The sequence below is a fragment of the Pseudopodoces humilis genome, chromosome 19 (assembly GCF_049639895.1).
Source record: "Pseudopodoces humilis isolate 2021_Gansu_Grassland_sample_001 chromosome 19, ASM4963989v1, whole genome shotgun sequence".
NCBI classification, from domain to species: Eukaryota; Metazoa; Chordata; class Aves; order Passeriformes; family Paridae; genus Pseudopodoces; species Pseudopodoces humilis.
Window position 1 is genome coordinate 14376708 of NC_142218.1, and position 22098 is coordinate 14398805.

Consider the following 22098-nt stretch of genomic DNA (forward strand, 5'->3'; position numbering starts at 1 on the left):
GTGAGGATGTAAGACCAACCCCTCTGGTTTGGCTCTTGCAGCTCTGAGCCTGGTGTTTGCACTCCCAAAAACAAGAACAAAAATAGAACCCGGTGCCTGAGATGTGCCCAGGGTACAGCCCAGTCTCTCCTGCAGTTTGCTCTCTGGGCCCTTGGCCTATGTTTTTCCAAACTGGTGCTCTGATGGCCAAGTAGGAAGTTGGAACTTAAAAATTGTGGCTGGCAGGGTGGGCTGGGGGCCATGAGGGACATCTACCTCCAGTACCAGCTCCTGCAACCCCATAGCGTCCTCTTCTCCTGCTGGGGAGTGGGACTGTCCATCACAGCTACCTCACCTGGGATTACAAAGCACCTCCATACAGGTCTGAGGGACTGCTCTCTGTGCCAGCTGTGCCACCCCGCTCTGTCCCCCTGTGTGAAAGTCACCACTGTCCTACAGACAGAAACGGGAGCTTGTCTTTAGGGTGAGCATCCCCCTGGAGAAGGGACTGTGGCTGCAGGGTGGCCCCGGTGCTGGGACAGCAGCTCGTGCCACCTGCACTTCTGCCTGGGCTGCAGCACCCTGCAGGACTGACGGTGGCCTTTGGAGATCAGTGAGGGCAGCACACCCATGGGTACAGCCTGGGACAAAAAGGACAAGAAGCTGCGCCAGAGCCTGGTGCAAAGGCATCCACAGGATAACCCCACCTGGAAAGTTCCCTGTGCCCTCCGGTACACGAGGGGATCATGCAGTATCTCCACTGACCGTTCATCGTGTTCCAGAAGTTGTCATTTCTAAAGTAAACTCACACAAAGCCAGCGTCCGACTCGGTTCAGCTCCGTGTTGGTGGCCACACTCCAGGATGACGGGAACGCATCTGGGGCCAGTGCAGAGCGGGGCTGGGGCCATCCCAGGGCCATCCCAGGGCCATCCCAGGGCCATCCCAGGGCCATCCGGGCCATCCCAGGGCCATCCTGCTGCTGCCCATCGAGAGGAGCCTCCAGAAAGGGACCAGCGGCCGATTTCCCCAAACACGAAGGGCTGCTGCCATCTCCTGGGGGCAGCAGCACCTGGGGCTCTGCAGGCAGCAACCTCTGCCTCAGCTGCTAGGCTGCTTAGCTGAGAACAGGAAGAAATCAAGTGCAGTCTTGCACGGGTTTGCAGATGACACCAAGTTAGGATGGAGGAGCTAGCTTGTGGAAAGAGGGTCAGGGTTTAATATTGGTCTGATAAAATAGGAAATTACCTAAAGTAACTGCCAGGCAAGTAAAAAAATAGTATTTCTTTTCAAAGCATATTAGGTGAAGAACTCCAAACTGAAATGACTGACAGAAAAGCCATTGTATTGATAAATGAATATGAGCACTGGGCACTATGGTAAAAACTTCTTTTGGTTCCAGAATAAGGGAGTTAGCTTTGCTCTCTCAGAATAAACACTTAATCCCAAGTTTTGATAAAGGTAATATTATGTTAAGTTTTAGACTAGTTGGTTTTAAATCCCACAATCCCCAGTGTGTTCACTGGAATCGTTTCTGAGCCATTCCCTCGGCTGCTCCAGCCTCCAGAGGGCGGCAGTGACCAGCTCACCTGGGGCAGGTGCGGCCCCGGAGCCACCGGGAGCACCGGGAACCGCGGGCTCGGGAACAGCAGCAGGACAGGATTGTGACACCCCGGTGTAACAGCAGCTCCAGCACTGAACACCGCAGGAGAAGCTCTCAGGGACCTTCCAGCAGCTCCTGGACATAAAGGCTCAAGGTGAGGAACGCAGTAGGAGTGATGGATTAGTGATGGGTCTAGAAGGGTGACAAAAAGGCCGATTTTCACACAGATCCTCCCACGGACCAAGCAGGCACCGATGGCTTTCACAGCCTGCTCAGCTCCAGCTGTGCGTGTCCCAGCTCTGGGACAAGCAGAGAGGCCCTTCCCACAGGCAGGGAAAGGGCAGCAGGGCACAAGACGAGGTATTTTGAAAAACTGCTTAGACAACAGGTTCAGGAGTCTGAATACATTCTTGAACTTTTATTCTCTCAGTAGGTAAGCAATGGATTAAAAAGCGCAGTAGCAAAACCAGACCAAAACTAAGTCTCACATCTTCAGAAATAAACATGTGCATCTGCATTTCAGATTTGGGTGTTGAACTGTAATTCACATCCTGACAGTGGATATGCAAATGACCAAGGAGGAATTTGGCAGTGGGAGCAAACTGCTGCCTGTTGTCACCATGGCAAATGTGCAACAAACGTTCAGGTGTTGGCAACGCTGAGCAAACACTGGGCCATGGAGGACAAATGCAGAGATACCACAGATTCTGAAACAGTGTAAGCAGAAGAGAAAGAATGGGACAGCTTAATGGAAGCTGTTTGGCACGTCCCAGCAGAGGCTGCTTCAGCCATGTGTAATATTAATCTTTCTGTACCTGGATTAGATTTTATAGGCTCTTTTTCCTCATGTACATGCTGCATTTTCTTCCACTGAAGCTTAAAAATTTCACTGGTGAATTCTGGAGTGTTAGGGACACTTCGTAAATTAGGCAAAACAGAAGCTGCTCTCTCCTAAGATTTGAAGCCAAAGTGCCAGCAAGAAGCAACTGCCAATTACAGAAACCCAACTGCAACTGGCTTTAGCCAAAGAAAAGAAACTACAATTTCAAACGCAGTTCTGTGCTGTCACAGGCCCCCACTTCCCCAAAACCACGCTACAATCAGTACCATGGATTAGATCCCTTAGTATAAAAACAAAAAAATCCCATAAAACAGAAATCAAGAATCTTTTAAGTGACAAAACTACATTTTCAGAGGTGATTCCCTGTGTGTGCAACATCTGCTCTTGTCAAGATATGCATCTTTTCTGGGTTCAAAATGTGCAAATTCCATAAATTATACATTTCTTCCAGTCAGATTCCCTTACTAGTGCTGAAACAAATTCACAGTATAAACTGTCAAGATTCTTCATGCTGTGAATGAATATATTTTTATATATATATATATAAAAGGTAAAGTGCAATTCCTTCTGTTTTGCAGAGCCACCCAAGGGCCCTGTGCTGCAGGGTGTGCTGGCAGCAGGTTTAGGGATGGGAAGAAGCCCCCCCATTAACAATGCCATCATTTCCTGGCAGATGGTTCTGCTTTACAACGGGCTGCCTGGAATTTGCTACGCAGTGAAGTCTGAACAAAAGGTTCTTCCTTCAGCCCATCCAGCGTGTGACCCTTGTGGGTTTCCCTTCCTGAACAGTAACAGCAGAGCTGTGGGTTTCACTAAGCAGGGAGCCCAGGACGTGTCTGCAATGTCAAAGTTCACCCCTGGCCCAGCAGCTGCGGTGCAGTGGGGCTCTGGGCCCCTCGGCGAGGCGCGGGGGGCTCAGCGCGCGCCGGCCCCGCTCTGCTGCAGCAGCTCCTGCTCGTCGTCCTCGGAGCCCGAGGGGCCCTGGCGCACCTCCTCGTACCACTTGTTGGTCAGGGTCTTCATCTGGATGCGCCCGTCGTGCAGGTCCTGCGGCAAAGGCAGAGCACTCTGTCACCTGCTGCAACACCTCTCCTGTGTCGGGGCACAGCAGGGCCACAGCTGCACACATTCCTTAGGAAATAACCCGCTCTCTGAGCATGCACAGCCATCCTGTCTCCCACCAGAAAATACTGATCAGCTGCTCAGTGAGCAATTATCGCTACAGATGGCAGTTTTGGTGCTGGGTGTTTTTACCTGCTCTCTAGACAGTCCTGCTCTGTGTGTCTCAACAATTCCAATCCTGTCTGGAGGGCCTGGCTTTGACTCTCCTCGTGTTCCCAGGGACACTGGGAAGCTTGTGGCCTGCCCTAGTGATTCACATGCTTATTTTTCCAGCCTTTGGTTGCAATCTGGAGGGCAGCCTGTGCTTTTGGTTACCAACTACGAATCAGATGCTTACTTTGGTTTCTTGATTCCTTTCTGGTTTTGCAATAAATGACTTTAGCTTTTGTAGGAAAGTGCTGAAAGCGTACTTTTGAAAAGTACAAAACATGAGGAAAAACAGTACTTTTGAGCCGGCTAGGAAGATGGAATGTGCACTTACACAAAATTACGAACTGCACTGCCAAAATGTTTCCATGGGAAACTTGAAAAACAGTGAATTCTGTGGCTAAGGAGCCTCAGATTTCCAAAGCATGGGAGTGAAAAAGGCACAGTATTTACACCTTGGGGCCACTGAGTGTTAAGTTACTGTCAGGTGGTGTTTTGCATTTACAGCCTCAGAGCCTTGGTCTCTGGAAAGTGAGCAGTCTGGAAAGTGAAGGGTGCAAGGCTGGTGCCTATTTCCAAGACAGAAGCTGCACCCTGCAGCAACATCACAGCTCCAGAAGTCACAGGACCACCAACAGTAAGAGGCAGGAGCTGTGTGTGACAGCTTTAAAAGCTCTACCCGAGTGGCAGCAGCTTTTTCCAGCAGTGACTCCTGATGCCCTTCATGGTTCTCTGCACAATTAAAGGCGAGTTCAGCAAATCCATACACCAAGTTTAAACTGGGGTAGCTCTGAGATGCTCATTTAGTCCAACTTACAGAGCAGCTGTTCATTACAGCTGCTGTCTCTATGCATGAGCAATACACAGATGTCCCACTGTCCCCACACAAGTCCTGTGGCTGCACGATGAGCCCTGGGTGGTACTGAGGACAACAACCAGCTCCAACAGTTTCTCTTCTTCAAGAAAATAAGAAAGACTTACTTCTTGTGTGAGTCTTCTGGTGAAGAAAGGATTCAAATACTCAACATCAAGCCGCATAAAGCCTTTGAGGTTCTGGCGTTTTATGTACTGGGCTTCATATTCCTCCTCTGTGAGCTCTGATAAATGCTCTGACTCTATAGTGTTTCCCTAGAAAAATCACAAATATTGGAATAACCTGAGAGAAGGGGCAGTCATCCCACCACCCTGCCTCAGCCTCTGCTCTGTGGTCTCCCTTATCACAACCAGTTGCCATGCTGGAACAATATGGAAATGATCCCCACCCCAGCCTTACAGGGCTTAGGGCTGTATGTGTTCAGCTTCTGAATCCCAATTAGCTTCCCTTTCCATGGGGAAAGGGAAAAGACCTCAAATGTTCCATGTTTAGTATTGTCACTATTGCTGAGAACAGGTTTCTACCGTGCAGGTTTTCTCTTGTGGACTTTGCAATGCTTTCATCCAGCAAGCACCACTGCTGTCACTGTGCCACTGGAACGAGCCCTGTGGAACACACCCTGTCCCTGCTCTCCTCCTGCACTTCCTTGTGTGGACACTGCAAGGTAATTCTAAAGACTACAGTCAACCTCATGCAAAGTTCTCAAATGTTCTTAAGATCCTCCAGAACAATATCCTGCATATACTCTTCAATGGATTAGAGAAAATCAGGAAAAAATTGTCCTGCAATACTTTTTATTCTCCAGTCTTTTGCACAAGAGGTTCCAGAGTGGCTTTAGCTTTGTCAGATCTCTTGCTTTGCCCGAAATTGCTTTAAAATAAAGTCCAGTCAGAGGGGGGGCTATTGTTACCACCTTCTCATGGCCTTTGAATTTTTCAAAATAATTTCTATCTGCCTTTTATAATTAATTTCCATCTCACATTGTACCATCTACTTTCTCTCTGTATATGCCTCAATCCTCTATCATCTGCTTTATGCTTTTCCAGGGGTTACTTTAATTTATATAGATTGACTTGTAACTGGATTGAATTAAGAGACTATTTCTCCTCCCCTTGTCCAAACAGGTATTTTGTATAAACATTAACCAGACTCTGTCTTTGGGATACTTGAAAATCAGATTGCTTGGCTTTGTCTTCCTACCTTGTATTTTTCTACTGCCTTCATCTTACTTGTTAGTAAAAAATCATGTGCTACTCCTGAAAAATGTTTAAACTGGAAAAAACCCCCACCAAACCCCAGTGATCCTCCAAATGAAAACCCCAAACTAACCATCTTCTCTGTCTTGCTAAGATTGACGTCCTTCTTGTTCCTCTTGCGTGGTTTGGAGTCCTCGATGTCCACGAGCCTGATGAGGGGCATGGTTCCCCCTCCCAGCAGCAGGATGGTGAACAGCACGATGATGATGGTCGTGGTGCCGATGAGCTGCCGCTTCTCCATGGGCTCCAGGCCCAGGTGGAGGCTGAGGGCATAGGGAATGGCACCACGTAATCCTCAGGGGAGAGAACAGGCGTCAAGGGAGAGTCAACCAGCAGCAACACCTGAGCACCCGGATAACTCAACTGCAATTCTCCACCTTCCAAAGGATTTTTACAATCCTATGGCATGCCCATTATCTGTCACTTGGCTACCACCCTAAAACAAGTCAGCATTTCAGACAGCATTGCTCAAACTCTGAAGCTGCTGGGCCTAGAGACAAGCAGCCTCTAGGCAGAAAAGGGCTCACCAGAGCAAAGTCCTCCAGCACAAAGGGGAACGAGAACATTTCTCTGCACTTGGGTTTCAGAATAGTGCAAATGTTGAGTTTTGCTCAATTAATGGAAAACCAGTTTGTCCTAGAGTGGGCCACACAATGAAAGAGATCAAACATTTTTTCTGGTTCTCAGTATTTTGAGCTTTAACTTACCACTAAACCACATGATAAACATCATTTTGGGAGTGATTTTATGATCACGGAAGAAGTTGAGTAGGTAGGAAAGTGGGAAAATATTCACTGCTCTACCAAACAGAACCAGCACCTGAAAAACAGAAATAAAAACAAAAGACCATTTGATGTGTTACATCCACAGGGGCCCAGCTGCAGCTGGTTTTACAGGGGAAGGTGAATATGTTCTTTTTGGCCACAGGCAGGTGTGCTGCTCCATGAACAGAGAGAAACCCCGCAGCACAGGGCACTGTGGAATTTTACTCCTGAAACATTTTGTCTGCTTAACTGAAACTAAATCAGACCTGTCACTGATGGGGACCAGGCTGCTTTACTTATAATAAATAAATGGAACCCAGGAGGCATTCCAGGGAGACCAAGAATTACTTTGTGTAGAAGTGCTCCTCAGCTCAGTCATTCCCTTGGCGCAGCAGCCAAGAGGCAATAAGGTATTTCTATTGTCTCCCTGTGGCCCACTTGCTCAGAAAGGCCAGGAGCCAAACAAATAGCATGTCAGCCTGTTTCTCAACACTTCCCTGGGTACAGCTATAAAACATACCCCACACTGAAGCAACACTTTGAGAGCGGAAAAGAAGAAAAAGGGGACTATTGATTTAATGGCAAACAATTAACAAACACAGTGAAAACTTTAACTCAGAAAAAGGCAAGGTTTTCTCAGAGCATTGTTTTTAAGCTCCACTCCAAACAGACCTTGATAAGGTAAATATCCTAGAATTAGTCAGCAGGATCCTTGAAGGGCTGTGATGTTTTCCTTTATGAATCACACCAAAATTACACAATTTGCATTATGCCTGAGAGGGCAGTGCTACACAGAAGGAAGTGTCACACCTTAGATGTGTATTAGATAGGGAAGTTGTGTGTGCAGGCAGAGCAGTTCCCTGTGCTGATATCCCTGTCTGGGGAAGCTGTAGGTAACAATCCTTCCCTTGAGCCGTGCACTGAATGGGCCAGTGTGCATTGCTGCACACAACTGGAAATGGATCCTCACTGCCCTCTGCAAAGGGGAACATGCTTTTCATGCTGATATTAAACCATTACAATGGCAACAGATGGAGGCAAGCCCCACGTGAAACATAATGCAGAGTCATGGCATTAAGGCACACTGAAATGGGTTTAAAGACAAGGAATTAGGAAAGGAGTCAGAGATTTTTTTTATAGAAACTATGAATGGTTACAGTTATTCTAAAATCTTTTAACTGTAAGGTGTTTCCCCCTTCCCCAATACCAAAAATGCATCTAAAAAGATATGGAAGAAAGTAAATACCTACTATGCACCAGATGACAAAGGACATTTCAAACTTGTGAGGAAAACTAAAAATTGACAGGCCAAGAAATGCAAAAACACACGTTTCTGAAAAAGAGAAATCACATCTTAAATAAACAATTCCAGAAAACTTTTTCTACTCCTGTTATTAATCACTAGATACAGTATATAAAATGGGATTTCCTGACCAAACCCTGGACAACTGCTGGTGCTCACTTTGCAGCAAAGCCACTCCCTGATCACACTGCATCCTCCTGCAAACAATACAGAATTCATTCATGGCAACTCCCAGAAATCAGGGACATGTCTGTAATGCAGGAACATGTAATTTCTTCAAAGGTTTGGTTTGGAAAAGGAACTGGAAAGGCACTAGCACTCTGAGCTGCTTGTACCACTACTTCCAAAAACCTCCATGTGTGAAGTTACTGTTTTCTGCAAGTAGCTTTTTATATTAAAAAAAAAATAAATTAAAAAAATATATCACTCAATCCCCATCTCCTAGAACTAAAAACAGACCAGAGGAACACACGAGACAGAGACTCTATTTGGACATCAATCTTATGGCAAATCTTAGCAGGAGCCTGTAGGATGAGAGAGAGATTTACTGCATATTTTATCCACTGTGGCAGGAAAGGTGACTTCTGAGTGCCTTCCAGCCTCCACTCTTGGAAATCCTTCTCTTAAAGACAAACACCATTGACACACAAATGCCTGGATGCAAATTCACACCTCTGGTGCTCCCAACACAATCACCTTTCCATGCAAATGACATTTTGAACTATTCACACTAGGTTTAACAGCAGGCAGCACCTACCACACATGAAAGCAACAGTTCTGAGTGTCTGCTGCATCAGGATCTGTGTCACTGGGGACAGGTTGTGGTGTGTGTAGTGAGACATCACAATGCCAGAGAACAGGATTGCCATGATACCTGTGGGCAAGAACGTGCCAGTCAACAGAAGAATCTGCAAGGATTTACTGCTGAGACCCTCCAGAGTAATCTTCTCACAAGGCAAGACCTGTTTCTACAGCAATATAAATATTTTAAGATATCAAACAGTGTGGTCAGAACTCATTTTGCTACTCACCTGAGAGTGAGATCCCTTCTGCAAGTCCATAAGGAAGGTAAGCAAAGATAATCATCATCCCAAATTCTAGGGAAGGTGTCTTCCTTAAATCAATGTGCTTTAGTACGTACACACGAAAATGTTATGGAAAAAGTAAATTAAAAAAGAAATCAAAGGAATATTTTGATGTGTTCATTCCATTCCAAAACAATGTTTATGCCTCATGTACTTCTCTACTGAATAGCCAATAAAATCTACATATGGGCCTTCAACTCAAGTATGGGAGGATTAGTAATTTCCTATGTGAGGAATATTTCTTATGGAAACATTTCTACTGCAGAAGTCTGTCAGAAGACAGAGCTAGAGACAAAAAAAGATCTCTTATTGATGTGCCTCTACAATACTGATAACAACAGGTAAATCAAATACTTTTGAGGCACAAGGGCAAATAAGCTGCTTTTCTCTTTGACTTAGTATAATTTGGATATGAGTCAAAGAAGTGTTGAACATCTCTCTCTTTTGTTGTGATGTATGGAATCATTTCAAAGTTTATTGAATTAGGCTGATGAACCAAAAGGGGAAATATGTCTGTGTTTAATCCAACATTCTATCCCTGTTGTTTACAAAGGAAGTGTTTGGCTGTGTGTCCCAGCTGACATGAGGAACTGCTGCACAGCTCAGAGCTCACACAGTGAACTTAGAGCTAGCATTAAACAAACCCAAAAAGCAACAAAAGTGGCTACAGCAAACAGCCTTCCTGATCTCAGCAGAGCAGCAGGAGCTTTTTAGGCTGTTTAGCAACCAAATCATAGAATGGACAAGGAAAACCACAACCCAGGGTAAATCCAAACAGAAGAGTGTCTGCATTCAGCTGCCTGCACATGATCCACAGGGACAAACGAGCTGGGCTGACTCAAAGGCCCTCGGGAAAAGCAGCTTTTTTTTCTTTTTAATTAATTGTTTTATGTATGTAAAAAAGAAGCCATATGCTTGTTAAAATGGATTGGTATTGAAATGGAATTAATAAATTTTGAATTTACAAAACAATTACCATATCTTATAACACTCCAATGCACATAAGCTATTATACAACATTTCAGACCTTAATTATGTTCATAAAAATTTGATGCCACTTTTAATACACATCCATGCACACTAAGATAAAACCAAAATAATGTCTAATAAGAAATATCCTCCAAGAAATGCTGGAGAAGATGAGAAGAAAAAAAAAAAATACTAGAATGTTGCAGTTCACCAATGTATATATGTATATATCACCAAAATTAATAAAGGATATTAATGCAGAAATAAGACCAGTAAGTGTGCCAAGTGCTGCAGAGCCAAAGAACATCTTGAGAAAGTATCCCAGTGCCTGTAGAAAGGTTTGCCATCCACTTACATCTGACATATTTTCCCTTGTCAAACCTTCTGCTGTGCTAGATACAATTAAAAGAGAAATAAGAAGAAATGGTTATACATTCTAAGCCTGGATCCAAAAATATCAAACATCTTTTGAGCATAACAACAAAAAAGACTCACATTTCTTTGTTGCTACCACTCTTAAAAGGCTTTTACTGTGATATATATATAACAAGAGGAATGTCAAAAGACGTTAAATCAAGCCTTGGTGTAATCCCCAAAGGGAAACCTAATTCTGCTAAAAATCCAGCACTGCTCCTCTGAAGAATCCCAGAATGGCGTAAATAGGCTATGGTGATGCCCAGTATTTCAAAACAATGTTCAAACTTTGAAAAGGAAAAGAAAACACATTTTACAGTGGTAAAAACTCATGTGATCCTCTGAGAAGAACAAATGAACAGGAAGAACCCTCATCAAATATTTAGGTGTGGATGAGAGACAAGAAGGTCACTGAAGGAAAACAAAGCAGCTCTTAAGAGGAAAGGGGAGAAACCTCTTTGAATTTCAGGAGTATATTTCATGGAAATTCTGTGTAAAGAACACACAGATTCTATGAAGTGTTTCTCTTGGCTGCTTTTAGCCTTCAGCATCTCCCCCAAAAGCACCACAACTGTAATAAAATAAATTAATTGATTAGAAAGTTGTTTGATTTCACTACCTGCTTGTTATAGCTGTTCCTTCTATACATTCACAGTCACACCCATTGGCTTCAGCAATAACACGAAGATATATCTATCTGTTTTCCACTCTTTCAGCCCCAAAGAACTGTCATAGGCAATAGAGAAGGATGTTGGATGTTCCCCTTTGCCATGGCAGCCCCAACACAACACAACCCCATTGCCTGATGCTGCTGTATTCCTCCCCAGCCACTGTGGGACCCTGGGCACGAGCCAATGGCACAGAGACAGAGCAGCTCTGGGAAGGTGAACATTTCTGTGCCTGACAGGTGACATGTGGGGCTCCTGCTGTCAGGACCCTCAGATGGAAAAAGAGCTGATAATGAATGGAATTAGAAAGCAATCAATTAGGTCAGTGAGATAAGGCACTGAGGCAGGGGTAATGAGGCAACCATTTACTGTCTTCTGCCTATGCACTGCATGCTATGGATTGCTTTTTACACAGAAGCACCACACAAGATTCAGCTTTACACCTGAAATATACCATTTGTTCCAAAAGAAGATGGAAGAATTACTGTATATCTGAAAAACTAACAGAAAACTATGTAGCTACTGTTTCCATAAAGATGCACTTACTTGGTCAGGACAATTGAAACTGCATCATTGAGAATGCTTTCTCCAAAAACCAACATGTTAAGCACAGGATCCACGTTAAGGGCATTGAAAATGGCAATAGTAGCCACAGGGTCAACTGCAGATATTAAAGAGCCGAATGCAAAACTGGGAGAACACAAAAGAGGAAACTAGATGAAAGAAAAATACCAACTGGTAACTTACATGAACAACAGTAACAAAGCCCATTTGAGTTACAGTTTCTACACAGTGATAAGCTGTAATATCTTTCCAGTCCTATGAACTGGGCCACTTGCCAAGTTCTTGAAAACTCTACATTATTGCTACTGAAAAAAATTATTGTGTCTTTTAAAAGAAGATTTGCACGAAGAAGTTATACCCTTATGACATACATTAAAAATACTAACTAATCAAAGTTTACAAATCTTAAAAGTTCGGTTAAAATACTGTCTAAAATATTTGGTTAAAATATCTATCTAAAGAAATCACTGAGCACAGAACAGAATGGACTAGAATGCAATAGAATGGAATATAATACAATACTATTGGTAAATAAGGGTGTAATAAATAGGGTATAGGAATGTTCCATCTATTTCTTAGTTTCATACACAATGCTGAACCTCAGCAATCTAAACACTAACCAAAAGAGGTGGCCAAGTGCAGTGCATTTCCCACCTGCAGCTATCCTGAAGGAAGATTCATTTCATATCCTACACCATCTCCCCAAGAGCTTACCTGTCTGTCATGTTGAGTTTATAAATTACATCAGCCTGAAAGAATAGGTAGAACATAATCACAATCAACTGTGGTGTTCTGCTGCTCTTAAAAACCAAACTATTTGTCAAACCCCGAGTTCATTATTAAGAAAAATTCATAGCAGTGATGTTATCCAGTTTAACACTGCCCTCCAACAGTAATCTACTGCCACAATTCTGGTCACCCAAGATCAGGAAACTAGAGCAGTCAGGTGAGCAGAATAACCAAGACATTCAAAGGAAGGGAAATCTGAGTGGGAAAGAGGAAAATATAGACTGCTTGGCCTATCAGAATGAAGTCTGTGAGAAAAGATAAATATCTTTATCTATATGCAATCAATGGCAAACACCAAACCACAGAAACAAAAAAAAAAAAAAATTAAAAATTAATATTGTAGAGCATAAGTTGGCTGTAGAGAACACAGGTTTTGGAACAGTCTTCCAACAGGAAGATTGTGGAAGTTAGAAAAAAGTAAAATTCAAGTCTTAATTGCTTTTCCCACAGAACATGCTGTGTTGTGGAGTCACAGAGTGGCTCAGGTTGGAAGGGACCCCTGAGATCAACTGCTCCAGAGGGCCCTTGGAGCACGTTCCCTGGGATCGTGTCCAGACAGCTTTTGAGTACTTCCAGGGAAGGAGACTCCACGGCCTCTCCAGCAATATCCATGGAAAGGGCTGTATAACACTGCCTTTGTGAGAGCAGAGAAATGGACTTCGTGACCCAGGAATTCACTTGCACTCTATTTGTCTGCTCTTGAAAAATGGACTTTCAAATAACAAGGCAGATAAACTTAAATGCTTCAAAGCAGTAAGTCTTACCCGGCCCAGGAAATAGATTCCTCCACCTACAATGAAAGCTGATATTGCAGTGCCAAATACTGAGAACAGAATGATGGAACCAATGTTCTGAAAAAAATTACCCTGGAACATAGTAATAAAATAAGTAAATTAGTAAAAATGGCCCATGGGAAAACTCATGTTTGGGTTTGCATTTAATTAGATTCTAATTCACAAAGGGGTTTCTGATTATAAAGGCTCAGTTTGGTTCCAGAACACACATCTACACCACCTGCCTAGAGAGACTGCAGCTCTCTTGAGGACAATAGCAATTCCTCTGATTCCCAGGACTGATTCCCAGTCTGGCACCATGACAAGAACCCAATCCTCAGGCAAACAGCTGGGTATTCACCAGCACTGTGACATATTCCCCACCTGACAAAGTGTAAGTTACCCCTCTGCTGGAGACAGGCCATGTGAAAAAGCCTTGTACACTTCCCAGCTGCTGGTCCATTGCTTGTGATTTTGTATGAAAAGGTCTCCAGTGCTGGTACCAGCTCCTGGTATCACCTTGGCCACTGTTCCCTCCCACTCCTGCAGCACAGCTGGAGCAGAGGGGCTGCACAAGGGAGCACCAAACCCCCTGGGCCAGGACACGAGCTGTGAGAAATGTCCGTGGAAACAGGGGCCCCCAGGCAAGGGTCAGAACCTCACACACATTTTCTTTAGCTGTGGAGTGACTCCACCTTTCCCACTTCTGATCTTACACCTTCCCACTTGTCCTCCTTCACAGCAGCCCTTGTACAGCTCTGGTGATGTAAGCAACCTCTCCAGCCAAGGAAAACCTTGTCTGTGCTGTACCAAACACCTTGCCAGCACTCAGTTATCAGCAACAAGCTCCACTCCCTGCACTCTGGGTTGAAGAGGTTTAAATTTTGCACTCCCAATTCCCTAATGATTAATAAAATGGAATTTAATGCAATTATCCTAAGCTTCATGAAGATAATTAAAAGCAGAATCTATTCCAAACAAAACCTCAACATCCAAAATGAGTGTCTGGAAGGGACTGACCTTGTGCAGTGAATATCCAGACTCAAATATAATAGGTGGAAGCAAAAGCAGAAAAAACATATTTGGACGAAACATTTCTTCTTCCTGAAAAAAAAAAAAAAATTAAAAAAAATCCTAATTTCAGGGATACCATTGAAATACTACTGAAATAACATCAAATCTTCCAAAAGAAAAACAATTAAAAAATAGTGATGGAAAATGAAAAATCTTTTTCCCATCTTATCACAAAGTAGAAGACTGAAGAACAGTAAATTATTCCAGGGCTGCTACTTCTATCGTTCTTTTTCAACTCTAGGAGTAACTTATTTTAAATTATTGTCTCCCAAAAAGCTGCAAAAGAAAACACGTTATTTATGGTAAAGAAAAAACCTTCCTGTTTCCACAAAAAGTATTCCTACTTCATCTGTGAGTCTGGAAATCTGTAAGGACTGCCTAGGAACAATGACCTCTTGGTCAGAATAGAACTGGTTAATGGGGCCAAGCAGTTTCACTGGGAAACTCATCCCCTGACAAGAAAATCACCTCCTCAGCCCAGTGGCCCTGCAGGTGACCAGGCTCAGGTGACACCTGAGGGGCCTGAGGCTGGATTCTTCTCAGCAAATGTAATTTCTGCCTGAATTGAAGGATACTATTCTGCTGGTTCCTTTTTGCCATCACAGTGTTATAAATGGAAGCCACCATGAGGTAAGGTGCTATTTTTTGTGTCCTCAGTCTTTGTCACTTATGTCATCCCCTGCCTAACACTGCTCATGCCGTACCCCCAGCCTGGCACCCTGGTTTTTCTGCTGGAAGAGTAGGCACAGCAGGGAAATGAATCCCAGCTGAGGGGGCCAATCTCTTTACCCAGCTGTTTACTCCCTCCTGGCCCCCAGCACCGAACAGGTTGGAGTTGTCACCTCCCAAACACCGATTAACTTGTTTAAACCCAGGGTAAACAGCTGATGGACTGTTCTGCTCTAACACCAGAGGTACTCATCACTTTAAAGTCTCATTCCTGCCTGTACCAGTGATAATCATCTTAAAGGATTTGGGGGGCTTAGAAAACAACACTCATCCTTTAGACTGAAATGCTCCAGCCCATGACTGCACGCACAATGCTGTGAATCACGGCTGACACTGCCTGCTCCTGTCACACAGCAACTGCACCAGAACAAAACCCACAGATCTGAGTCACTGCACTTGTTCAAAGCCCCTGAAACCAGAGCTGGACAAGGAAGTGAGAACAATGGAAAGGAAGGACTGTGTTTGTGCTGCATGGAAGCAGAGGAAAATAAAACATGAGGACTCTGACTATCAGCTGTGCTACCAGCAAGCACAAGGTCTTAGAGGTGATCTTGAATGAACATTTAATAAAGCATGATCACTAGAAATTACATAGCAAAGTTTTCAGGGCAGGGATATGATCCAAGATTTGCTTTGTACAGGGATATAGCCTGCTGTTAAATATTTCATTTTTTTAATCGTGTCAGATAAACAAAAGGTATTCTGTAAAATTAGAACCATTTATAACCATGTAATAAAGTCTATAATTATTGATTAGAAAATTTCACATCTAAAATTACGACAGCCTATGTTAAAACCTAAGCTTTATTACAGTGAAAGAAACTCAGATAAGCAAATAATAATGTGATATCTGTGGCATTTCACCTTGGCTGACAACATGAGCAAGCACAGCTCCCCAGTGCCTCCCAAGCTGTGACCAACACTTCCCAGAAAACCCCCATGAAATTCATCAGCTGTGATCAGTATTTCCCATGTTTACAGAATAAGTGCTCAGAGCATGAAGCTTTCATTTTCCTTCTTACATACATGATCTTACTCAGATTATTTTATTTAATCCATAAGAAACTAATTTAAAATGCTGATGTGGCCGTTTAACTGATTTTCAATTTTAAGTGAAATCCAGTTGACAAAAATCATGAATGAAAAGGCACTAACTACTGCAGCCCCCACTGTTTCTAGTGACTTCATACATAAAAATGAAATATTACAATACAACTGTTGAGCTATGTAATTGTTTAAACAAGTGTACACAGAACCAGTGTAGTTAGCTGACAAAAAAAGAAGTATAATATTTAGTTCAAAAGCTACATCAGATTGAAAAATCTATAAAAGTGCAAGCTAGGATTAAAATTCACTACTCAGACCAAGATGTTCAGCTGGCTGATATAAATCCTGTTCAGAACTGGCAATTCAAATCACCGTGACTTCAATCAGTTCACTGATATAATAAATTGCTCAGTGCTGTGAAACAAAATCACAGTTTAAATGCCTCAAGATTTTAAATTAAAGCAGGAATAGTGAAGAATTTGCTGCTTTGATAATGCTTATAAAAAGCAGGAGGAAAAATCCTTGCTTCACTGTAGACTTCAGCTCTTGAAGAAACTTCTGCCAGGATGTGCTCTCTAAAACATCAAATATTACAAAGACTTTTTCATAAGATTCAGGGAGTTTTCTACAATTAAGAATTAATTGTTACAACTATACCTTCCAGTTGGCCAGCTTTTGAGCCTCTATGATTTTTATAAAAGCTCCCATAAGGATACCTAGGAGAGAATAAGAAAACATTCTGAAATAGCCACAAAACAACTCACTGTTTATCACCTCTCCAAACTGTTCAAAGTGAAAACAAGGCAAAACATAGAGCAGCAAGTCTTTCATTCCTAAATCATGAAAACACTGAGTGGTTTTGGGTTTTGTACCCAGTTTCCAATACATTACATAACTGCAGTTTCCCTGCACAACAGATTGTCTCTTGGGATATCCCAACTCCAAACAGACCTACTGAGAGTGTGATGCTCACTGGTTCAGAAAGATAACAGGCTTAACTACTCAAAAACACTTCTCATCTGAGCTGCACTCAAATGAAATTCCACCTTTCTTGCTGAAGAATCAGGAAGTTCAGTTAGGCATCTGTGCTTCATGTCACTTCAATATTATCTGCAGTTAAAGCAGCTTAAATTAAATCAGTCTTCTCCACAGAAGTGAATTTTGTTTGAATGAAATCACAGCACTTTCTGGCAATGAGAAAGGCAACAAATACTGATCAGGGTGGAGATCCTGTCAGAACTATTTTCCAAATGAATTACACTCTGTTTAAGTCATGTAGAAATAATGTGAATACAGAAGAATTTTACCAAGGCTGCTGCAAACTCGGTGGTTAAAGGTTATTGTACTCTTTCCTCCCATACATCTTCAAACATAAAGACATAAAACTGTAACAAGATTTCTTCTGGAAGTCATGAAGATGACTCATGAACTGTCACTAATTGTTTTCAAGTAGTTATAGGGAACTTATCTTTAGCCAGATTTCAGATCTGTGTTTCTGCATAGCTGTGTTTTATTATTTACAGAATAGAGACTTCACAGTCAAACACTGGGACATAGAAGTCAAACACTCCAGATGAAAGGTACAGAGTGTCTGAGAAGCTTTAAGCATGCTTTCCCATAACTCATGTTGAGTGTGCTTTCCTGTAACTCATGAGACCTCCTCTCATGCTGTAGCTAACAAAAGAGTCTCACAAACAGAATCACATGGATTACTGCTGATGGATGTGTCACACACACAAAGCCATGAGGCCTAAGCCTTCTTTTATACAAAAATCTGTGAAGACATCGGTCCCAGAGGGTAGAAATAATTGTTCCATGAAATGGTTTCTATGGAAAGGAAGAGGAAAACATAAATGAAGGAACATCAAATGTCTGCTGTTCCTTGCAGATACAGCCACTCATATGCCACATACATTTACTCTTCCTTTATTACTAAATGAATGAACACAGGTTTTGATCAGCTGTTTCTACTAAATCAGGCAGGTCAGTTTTGTCAAAGGGCTAATTAGAAGGGTAAATCTGTAACAGTTAATCTATACCTCATTTTTTTGAAAATTTTATAGGCATTTTCTTATTGCAACCAACCTTTATTTTTCCTGAGAATACATTAAAACTCAGTACCAAATCAAAGAGAAAAAACATTTCTGGCAACCATTTTTACCAAAAAAATTCCAGCAACTTATATGGATGCGGATCAAAGTCCAGCCTCAGAGAATGCACTCCCATCCTGTCCACCAGGAGAGACACACCCTCTAGAAACCATAAACCAGAAGCTTCCAGGCAGCTTAGACAATGGGAGGAAAAACACTTGTGAAAATCATCTCTCCCTTCTCTGCTGCCACTTTTATTAGCCTTCAATAACTTCCTGAGAGCATTTACTTAATTTACAAGTCAAAATAGGACACGCCTCACTGGCAAAACTGGATACTTGAAACTCAGTAGTGCTCTTGCAGCTGTGCAGAGCACGGCCAGGACCAGAGGGTCAGTGAGCAGCACTGAGCTGGCAACTCCAGCAATGACACAGGTGCTGAGTGCTTTGAATATGACTGAGCCTATCAACTAACTCCATAAGGCTGAAATGACACAGGACATCTGTAACCTGGGCTGCTCCTGGGTATAACACCCTGTTGACTCCCAGGAATTGCATCTGCTGGTATCGCTGGGGGGATAGACTGCTGTGGTTCACCCCAAAACCCAACTGAGCATGTTCCTGCACGGCCTCTGAACAGAAGAGATGCAGCACTGCTCCTTCTGACCACACTGAGTAGCAGCAACAGCCCCAGCAAGAAGCTTTCCTGTTTCTTGAACAGGATTTTGTTGGGGCTCACAGGAACACAGCACACAGTAATACCAAACCCAACAGCTAAAACCCTTCTCCTGCAGCTGAGATGCCAATAACAAGAAACAGAAAGAGGAGAATGCCTCTGCTGCTCTGCACAGCTCAGCAGGAACAGGGACACAAGCTGGCCCAACACCTCTGCTCTGCACTGCCCAGAATACATAAAATGACAGCAAAGAAAATCCAAAACTATGCCAGTAAGAGAAATCACTATACTGCTGCATTTTATATTGGGGATTTTGTTTAAATTTAGATTAGCTATTTAACAGCCACAGTACCTAACCTGATTTGAAGCCAAATCGACACCCTGTACTTGGGTTTTTGTGTACAAAGGGGAAGGACACTGAAGGGAGAGTAACGTCCTTTTGGCACCTTTCAGGACACTGGGAGATACACTCAAAGACATCTCACCTGTCCACAGCAATAATGTAAGGAGGGAGGGAAAGAGGAGTGAACCAAGCGCTGGATGGTTTCTGTGAGGATGATAAAGTGAGTCAGGATGAGCTGCAGCAGGCAGCCTGATCAGAGTCAGGTACAGAACCAAAAATGCACAAAAGTCTGATGGATGATGCTTCTATAAAGATGAGGGGTGTGAGCCACACCCAGCACTGGGACAGGATCCTCACCCACCTGTTTGTTTTTCTGTTGAACAGAAATACTGAAACTCACGTAGGGCCTTGTTAGTGAACGCTGCTTGAAGCTCCAAAACCGACTATGTGAGAAACATGATGTGGTCTCCAGCACATACAGTTATCTACAAATCCAGGGAGTCACACTGCTGGAAAATATGCTTCTCTTTCTGCCAAGTAACAGCTATAAGCTTTTTCTAACCTAGCACCCAAGATACAAGAAGATCCCTGTTTTCCAGGAAGCATAAGTTACTGACAAGCACCAGAAAGCTCACTTGCTCCAACTGAGAAACTGTGTAAAATTCTAGTTAAGAAATACGAGAGAAGATACCACCCTAGCCCACAATAAAAATATCTACCTTCTCAACCAGTAATATGGTCCTTTGAGCTGCCTCAGGATTATAACTAAACATCTTTGTCTTGTTGTATTTTTAGAACAACTGTCAGTGAAATCATCACCAGCAAGAGAAGCAAAAATATCACTGAATCTTGCAGACAAGTCACAGCTGAAAAACTGGTGCTGGGAACACTCAGACCAGGTTCCTTAAACATCAGACAGCATGCAGAGAAAACATTGAATGTATTTGGCCTGATTTGCTCCTCATTTACACATTTATAAATGTATAAATGTCCCCATACACATTTATAAGTCAGGAGCATACAAATAAATTAAATTACCCTGACATAAAACTATAGGCTCAGGAATACTCCAAATTTAATCCAAATTAAGTACACACTCTATCTTCATGCAGGGTGACACTTTTATAGCTCAAGCCATGGGAAGAGCTCTTGTCATGGTACTGCTGGGATAGTTAAGCAGCTGGCAGTCCAGGTGAGTTTTCAGGACAGCTGCAGTCCCCAGCTATATAAAATCCCACACTCAGACATAATTTTGCCAACACCAATATAAACACGTGCAGCACCTTGAAGGGAAGGCTGGAGCCTCATCACCAGGGAGTGTTGCACATCTCGTCCTACTCTGAGGATGCAATCTACAGGAAGATGCCAAAGTACTCAGGCAGTGACATCCCTATAGGTGTCATTCTCCTGGGCCAGTCTCTGCATGCATGCTCATTTCTTTACTCCTTCAATCAATTTAACTCTATGAATTGTTTTCTTCACTGCATCCAGTTTGCTGCATCTTTCTAGTGATGGCTAACACACAATAGAGCATTATCTCCAGTGCATACTACTGACAGTCCCTGGATTAACACAAATCCAAGATAAAAATGTCATGGTTACTCACCTAAGGAAACAACAGCCACGCTCTCTGGTAAAAAATGAAGCCGGTATTCTATCAGTAAATGCACCAATATGATGCAAATAGCTGTGAAGGGAAAAAAATGGAGATTTGGGAGTGTTGGAAAAGAATACAGTATACTTTAAGGTAGTATTTTTAAAAAACACAAGCAAATTTCTAATGATTTAGTAGACTTCACTTTGGCAATAAACCAAGAAGCACCAGTGTAAGCAGTAGCTCTCATCACCATAATTGTTAAATCCCTGTGCCTATGCAAAATCCCACTTCACAGAGAGAACCAGAGGAGAAATAAACCACTATGATTTTGAGTCGGTCTATGTCCTCACACACAGACTACAGTTAACAGAGATTAACAGATTTTCAGTTCATCATTCACCTATAACAAGAAGACTAAAAAAAATCGTCATGCCACTAGACTGTTCCTCTTGCTGTGCCTGGACTCCAGTCTGAACGGGGAGGATGGGTTTGGGAGGTGTAGGTGCCACCAGCTTGGTCGTAGCAGCCAGCATAGCGTGGAGGGTGGCATTGATGACTTCATGGCTGGCATTTGCAGACCTGTTAGGATAACACAGTGTGTGATTATACTGGATGGGAGCAGCTCAATAAAGCCCATTACAGATAGGCACACATCAACCAGCCACCAGATCATACTGAACTCGTTACGGCTGTGTTTTAGAAGCGGTCTCCGATGAGGCAAAGATTCACGTTCAGGACAATGCTGTGCTGCCTCACGCACCGCAGCCCCATCAGAGCTCCCGGCACGCAGGGGAGCCTGACACAGAGGGCGTGACACCGGGCCGGGCACAGCACGCACGCCGCTGTCCCGGCCCCGCCGCTGTCCCGGCCCCGCCGCTGTCCCGGCCCCGCCGGTGTCACAACCCCGCCGCTGTCCCGGCCCCGCCGGTGTCACAACCCCGCCGGTGTCCCGGCCCCGCCGCTGTCACAGCCCCGGGCCGCCCCCGCCGCCCCGCACTCACTCCGCCATCTTGCCGGGCTCGCGCTCCCACAGAGCCCCGCGCGCCGCCGCTTCCGGCGCTGGGGCGGGCACGTCCGGCCGCGGGCGCGTGCCACCGCCGCGTCACGTGACAGCCGGGCACGTCACGGTCCCCGCGTGCGCGCCGGGGCGGCGGGGGCTGGGGCGCCCCCTGTCGGTGGGGGCAGCGACTGCAGAGCCGCCATCACTCCTGTCCCCTCAGCCAACATCACTCCTGTCCCCTCAGCCAACATCATTCCTGTCCCCTCAGCCACCATCACTCCTGTCCCCACAGCCAACATCACTCCTGTCCCCTCAGCCAACATCATTCCTGTCCCCTCAGCCAACGTCATTCCTGTCCCCTCAGCCAACGTCATTCCTGTCCCCTCAGCCAACA

The 22098-nt window shown here is 43.9% G+C and overlaps 1 protein-coding gene across 1 annotated transcript; it reads right to left on the reverse strand.

Annotated features, from left to right (window-relative positions):
* Nucleotides 1–1969: 1969 nt before the first annotated feature.
* Nucleotides 1970–21774, reverse strand: SLC9A8 (solute carrier family 9 member A8). The gene is made up of 16 exons (XM_005524969.3): nucleotides 21706–21774; nucleotides 21105–21283; nucleotides 20714–20794; nucleotides 16657–16715; nucleotides 14170–14253; nucleotides 13141–13242; nucleotides 12302–12336; nucleotides 11570–11713; nucleotides 10195–10333; nucleotides 8919–9024; nucleotides 8645–8761; nucleotides 7835–7917; nucleotides 6528–6639; nucleotides 5894–6114; nucleotides 4672–4818; nucleotides 1970–3468 (listed from the first exon to the last, which is right to left on the reverse strand). Exons 1-16 carry the CDS (start codon nucleotides 21711–21713, stop codon nucleotides 3337–3339), a joined length of 1749 nt encoding a protein of 582 aa, XP_005525026.1. The 5' UTR covers nucleotides 21714–21774; the 3' UTR covers nucleotides 1970–3336.
* Between the last annotated feature and the right edge of the window lie 324 nt (nucleotides 21775–22098).